Raw genomic sequence first — 6861 nt, forward strand, 5'->3', positions numbered from 1 at the left:
TTAAATTAAAGTCAACTATTGAGAAAATTTAATGTCAACATGTACTTAATTTCCCTATAAAATAAATATATATGGGAAAAATATACTTAAGCCTACTCAATTACAAGTTCGGTCACAAACAAGTCACTTGTTTTTAAATATTACAATTTAATCAAATGATTAAAATATTTTTATAAACAAATTATTGTTTGTTAAATATATGGAATGATAACATGATCTAATATAATAATAGTTTTGGTCCCCATAATTTATATATTCTATCAATTTAGTCATAATTTAGTCATGATGAATATCCTTCGTATAAAGGATATTCATCATTTTAGTCTTTTTTTCCCTTCTAAATTGCTTGTTCTTCTCCTATAAATTTTATATTATTTTTTTTGTTACAATAACAGTTTAATAGTAACATGTTATTTATTTATGACAATGCAATTATTTGATTGTTGTTTTGATCCGATTGACTCACTCAATTTGATAATATTGCAAAAAGAGAGAGAGAGAGACTAGATTGATAGTTTTTACGAATGATTAAATTTATTGAATTATTTCGAATTAGGACCAAATCGATAGAAATGCATAAGTTTCGAGACTAAAAGCATTGTTATGCCAACTACATTAGAGGTTCGTTTCAATTTTAACGATTAATGATCTGTTTATAAAAATATTAATTGAGGGACTGAATTATAACGTTTAGAGAAAAAAATGAACTATTTATTATCGAACACATAATTGAATAAGTGCAGGGTGTATTTTACCCATATATTTATGCAGTTTTTAATATAAAATTCAGGCTGTTTATAAGTATTAAAAAAATAAAAATCTATAGCAACCTATTGTCCTCCTATGGTTGCAATCTGGCAGGATGGATTGAGGGGACGTGAAACTATTATATATTCTTAATTATTTTTTATAAATTTAAATTTATCCTTTAAAATTTTAAAAGTTTAATTTCAGCCCTGTCCGTCTTTGTAGAATAGTATATATATATATAAGGGTGCCTCAGCACAACACAATCAAACCAATAGCTTCAGGTATTTTGAAATATAAATGGCTGTTGATGCAGCTTGTAACCCGGATCCTAAATTTTACACAGACATCACTCTTCAAAACAGGATTAACGATGCTCTCACCATGTTCGACCGTATCAACTGGTACGGGTCCGGAGATCCCCCGGTGGTTATCCAAGCAAGAATGCTCGGAAAAGTCAAGCACGACTCCTGTCCCTTCACCGGAGACTCCCAAGGCGGGGTTGCGTATTCTTTCAAAGGCAATATCAAGTTGGTTGTTGCATGGCGCAACATGAATGATGAAAGCAACAAGGTACGATATTGTTTCTTTTCGTTATATTTATCGTATTAAATTCGTCTGTATTTGATTTATTGATCGATAAATCTCTACCGATCACAGGCCTATGTTGATATCATTCGAGGTGACGAAAAAGTTGACTGGTCCGCGATTGAATCGCAGCTGAAGTCATCTTGTTCCAAACCTGATACTGTGCATAAGTTCAAATATGTGGCAACGGTTGAGATTGATCCAAACGGCGCTACACCGGTTATGAAAGCAACACTCAAGGAATATTAACATAATATTACTTCGTTATTTAAAATAGAGCAAATTGCACATTAGTAAATAAACTATTTGATTCGTTATAATACTTAAACTTTCGATTATTTCAAAACCATACCTAAAATTTAGTTTCCTTTTATTTTAGTACCCGTCGTTAAAAACTTAATGGTTTTAATATCTAAACTATCAGTTTTTGTTCATTTTAACAGCGGAGTACAAAAATAAAATAAAAACTAAACTTTAAGTATAGTTCTAAAAAATTGAAAGTTCAGGTACTAAAATGAATCAAAGTTGATAATTTAGGTAGTAAACACGCAATTCACCCTTTAAAATAATAATTATAGTAGTAATAATAACAAGTGTAAACTACGTTTAGTACATAAACTATCAGTGTTAATCCGTTATAGTACTTAAACTTTTAATTTTTAAAATCATACCTAACGTTTAATTTTCGTTTCATTTTAGTATATTGTCGTTAAAAACTTAATGCGTTTAGTATCTAAACTTTCATTTTTTCTCAAAACTTAATGTTAAATTTCAAACGAGTACTAAAATGAAACAAAAACTAAAGTTTAAGTATGATTTTGAAAAAATAAAAATTTATATACTAAAATAAATCAAAACTGATAATTTAAGTACTAAAGGAGTATTTTACAATAATAAATAGTACCACGTAAGAAAACGGTTTAATAAAAGACTTATGTTCAAGTCTTGGGATGATATTAAACAACCCCTTTTCTAGTACATTTTGTATACTGATACTTGTTCTTAAATGTGCTTTCTTAATAAAACATTGTTATTTTTAATTTTGTCTCTAGATGGACCCTTTGCTTAGTCTTTTTGTAATAATTTTTTCTTTTAATAAATCAAATGGATTTATTAAGAAAAATTTTAAGTATTAACATTCAGCCCAGACGGCCGTCAATTTTTTAACGGAAAATAACGAGTTTGAAACATAATGAATAGTCGAGTGACCATTTTGTAACTTTTAATATTCAAATGACTCAACAAAACAACACCCTATAATCGTGGACTCAACAAATCACATGATCGAGATTCATCAAGCAGCAAGATTAAACAAAAACATAAGACATTGGAAAAACAGAAGACAAGTTGTTCCAAGGTCTATTCAGATTAAACCAAAACACAAACAAAACGAAACCGAGACCAACGTACATGCAAGATACAGCTTGTCCATGGTTTTATTACAAACGGAACACGGAAACTAAGACCGGCATTGCCATGTCTATCCTGTGTTTTATCTATCAGCTTCGCTCTAACTCGGGAAAAAAAACAGTAAAAGAAACATACCAACTGTGAGAGACACGAACCGAGTATCTCAGAGTTCGTCCAAGTCAATGCCCGAACCGGAACTCCACAAGAAGTCGGTTCGCTCTTGACTAGAAGCCCTTCTTCTCGAGCCCCATTCCATTCCCATTCTATCTGTATCTCCTATACTTTATATAATAATAAGTTACTTGGTTATCAAGGCACCTTATCGAGCTGGATCCAGTTATTTTATTACCATAAGTGCAGCTTTGACTTTCTTCATGGTGCAGACGACGACATTGTTAACGGTTTCGACCGAGTCCGATGATAGCTTAGCAGTAGGAAGACTATTCACCAGAATCTGAAATCCAACTGTGAGTATGCATCCGTTGCTGTTTATACTGCCATCCATGTTGGAGTTCACCACATGTCCACTGGAGTTGCCTTGTCCAGTACGGTAAGTAGGTGAAATACAGGGAAGGATTGCGAATCCTGATGGTAAGAGTGCCACATATGCTGAATCGCCACCGTTCATCACTGTTCTCATCGATGATACATCGACGGGAGCGTAAAGTACCAATGCACCAGAGGCATCGGACCATGACTCTTGTAAAATTAGCATTGCGTTCTCGTTCGAGGTCATGGGCTGTGACATAGCTTAAAATATTGGATGAGAAAATCTAAGAAACATGCAGTTTAAGGCCTAACGTGTGTAGGAGAAGAATACTTACACCGCCACAAAGCAGAGAGACCGCGTTACCTACACCCGGTCCCTTGGAAACTTTGAGCATCTCATTCATTGGACCAGTGTTGGACAGAATGTCCCACTGAATCCGCTGCCGTTCATCCCTTAAGAAATCATACAACCTTTTCTGTGTTTCCGGCAACCAAATAGAAGTAGCAGCACACAGCAGAACACCAAAAGGTTCACCGGGATCGTTTGCATTAGTCCGGCTCATTACTCTCATATCTTCATCCACAACACCAATAGTAACCTTTTCCCATTTAGTCCCGCTCGAAACACAAACTCCCTCACAGAACATACGTGTCAGGCGTTGCGCAAGCTTCAACATGCTTTTCCGTCCGGCCGAAGTTATTCCTATAGCAAAAATATCATGTATTAGATGAGGTACATTCAACGTTTAATCATCAAAGATGAAAGAATAATGTAGCAGTTGGGGGGAAAAATACCTATATTATCTTCACTAGGAATGTCAGCCGACATTAGGACTGCCAAGCATTCACTTTGCCTTTGAAGAGTAGCAATCCACCTGTGTGCACCAAAGCCTACACCGGCATTGAGTGATGACCTCAAGAGATGGTGAACTGCGCTTTCATCGTATTCCGAGTGCTCGATCCAAGTAATCTGCAATTAAACGATCCGTAAGCATGCTCACTTGCAATAAATATCAAACCGAATAACTTCTTAAAAGATCATAAAAGCACATAAGCTTTACGACAACTTAGAAAAATCATCGTATGATCCTAACAGACTTCTTAAAAGATCAATTAAAGCACACAAACGTTACGACAACTTAAACAGATCATCATATGATCCTAATTCACTTATTAAAAGATCATAAAAGCACATAAGCGTTACGACAACTTAAAAAGGTCATCATATGATCCTAATTCACTTCTTAAAAGGTCATAAAAGCACATATGCGTTACGACAACTTAAAAAGATCATCATATGATCCTCATTGAATGCATATTAGGAGAAAATCAAGTACTATGCAAGCTTAATAAGAATCAAAATGTAGAGTAGAGAACGTTATAAAATTAAGATTGGCAATTACTTTGGAGTACTTGTTGTCCAGATCCTGGATGACAAAGCCAGAAGGGAGCCTCCTGCAGTTGAGAAACGCATACTTATCTGCGGCATCACGAGTGGTGTCAATTGAAACATCAACCATAATCCACACACCCTCCGAATGCTGTTTGCAGAACCGGATGAATCTCTGTCGACGGGCAGGAGCCAGTGGAGAAAGCACATGAAATTCAGCATCCATCTGCAAAGTATGATTTTCATTAGGCCAGGCTAAGTGGTGAAAAGAAACAAATATAGATGGTAGAAAAGAAAAAAAACATACCACTTGCAATGCATTGTCTCTGGTTACACCTGTACCGGTGGATAGCACATCGATGGTTGCTGCTTTATAAACCAAGCAGGGAAACATTTCTACCCAACGATTCTATTCATAAAGTAGCATAAAAATAATGTCAAACAACAATTTTCAAACAATGTTACTTTATTAAAGATTTGGTCGATCATAACGGCAACGAGTGATCGAGCAGCATACCGCATCCATTACTGCCTCAACGAGAGCCGAACCACGCAAGGAAACCAGGCCAGTTGCCCTTGTGGCCTCAGTTTGGTAGCCAGTTGGTTTCATTCCAATGAAAGAGGGGAAAGCTCTACTATACTGCTCAAGATTCAATGTTTCCAAAGAACCATCCGAGCCTTTGATCCAAAATGGACTATCAACCTGTGCCAATTTAATCAATTCACCCAAAGCCCCCAAAGCAATATCTACCACAGCTGACCTGTCATATGGCATGTCATTGGCCATAGGTCTCGGCAACATAGCTCCATCACCAAAGTTAAATTCCATTGGCGATGAGGAGCCTCCTGCATTGTTCAAGCCTCCAAGACCATTTCTCCTCACTCCAAGCTCCACATTGTTGTTTAAGCCTTGGGAAGGAATAGGACCGGCCGAGGACGAGGAAGGGCAGTCCCAGAAATTGCTCGTTAAAGCAAAAACCCGGTCTAGTTCTTCTCTCAATCGAGCATTCTCCATCTGAAGTTGGTGCTGATCATAAGATATTTCACCAGGAACAGCTGGACCACCGCAATTGCTGCATACCGGGTTAGCCATGGCATGCTTCAAGTAATCATTCTCGGCTCGGAGTTTATCACACTCCTGTCTAAGGATCACATTCTCATGGCGCTCCAATTGGGTCTAGTTTAAACGACAAATCACCATCATTAGCCATCTCAAACTGAAGATTAGAACACAACCACATCAAGACCAACAAAACCAAAAGGTTCATCAATTATCATAAACTGACCTTCATTTGGGTTCTCCTGTTCTGGAACCAAAACTTGATCTGCTTGATCTCCAGGCCTAACCTCCTGCTAAGTTCCAGCCTTTGCTTCTCATCAGGGTGAGGACAATCCTTGAAGAAACTACATAACAAACACAAGAAACGCAAAGATGTAAAGTTCAACAACAAATAAAAAGATTGAGTCAAAGAAGAGAAAGATAAAGCAACCATACGATTCAAGCTCTTGGATTTGGTGTGGAGTGTGCCTATGGTACTTCTTCGGCCGGCTTCCATTAGAAGGAGCAGCAGCATCCTGATCATCACCGGAAGCATTCTCCATGTTATCACTTCCGGACCTACTGTCATTTTCATCTTCCCTCGTCCTCCCAACTAGATTGGGATCCAAGTTTTCCCCCAACTGATCCATTGTTCTCTGCACCAAAACCAAGTCCTTCTAAATTGAACGACTTGTCTTAAATAAATAATAATAACAAACACAAAGTCACGAAGCAAAAGATAAACACAAACAATAATAAAGTACGTGATAAAATAAATAAAGAACAATGCATGGAGAGAGAGAGAGACAGAGAGAGAGAGAAGCTAGTACAAAGGGAAGCTTTGCTTAGTGAAGGGAATAACAAGGGCATCATCACCATTTAGCATGTTGCTGAACGATATCAGCCACAGCTATCCTTGATCAAACCCCAAAAATAGTTAAATCTGGAAGAAGAAAAAACACACACCCAAGAATGAAAATCTCCACTTTCGTTTTTCTTTTTTTCCATAAAGTTTAAACCTTTTTTGAACAACTCCATCTCCTCTAATGGTGAAAGAAAAAAAAACGCCTCTCCTCGTTAACGCCCATGCATGACTGCAAGTGCAAGGTATCTATCTGTTTCTAGAAGACGTTTTCTGTTTTATCTCTAAAGAACGTAAGAGAGAGAAAATAAGAAAACTGAAGCGGAACAAGACAAA

At 36.6% G+C, this 6861-nt stretch overlaps 1 protein-coding gene across 1 annotated transcript; it reads right to left on the reverse strand.

Annotated features, from left to right (window-relative positions):
* Window positions 1-2908: 2908 nt before the first annotated feature.
* Window positions 2909-6313, reverse strand: LOC120125924 (homeobox-leucine zipper protein ANTHOCYANINLESS 2-like). Its single transcript, XM_039144243.1, has 9 exons — window positions 6120-6313; window positions 5911-6028; window positions 5142-5801; window positions 4932-5033; window positions 4638-4850; window positions 4030-4204; window positions 3570-3937; window positions 3093-3484; window positions 2909-2993 (listed from the first exon to the last, which is right to left on the reverse strand). The coding sequence occupies exons 1-9, from the start codon at window positions 6311-6313 to the stop codon at window positions 2909-2911; spliced, it is 2307 nt and encodes a 768-aa protein (XP_039000174.1).
* Window positions 6314-6861: the final 548 nt, after the last annotated feature.

This window comes from Hibiscus syriacus, unplaced genomic scaffold (genome assembly GCF_006381635.1).
Source record: "Hibiscus syriacus cultivar Baekdansim isolate YM2019G1 unplaced genomic scaffold, ASM638163v2 tig00110447_pilon, whole genome shotgun sequence".
Classification (NCBI taxonomy): Eukaryota; Viridiplantae; Streptophyta; class Magnoliopsida; order Malvales; family Malvaceae; genus Hibiscus; species Hibiscus syriacus.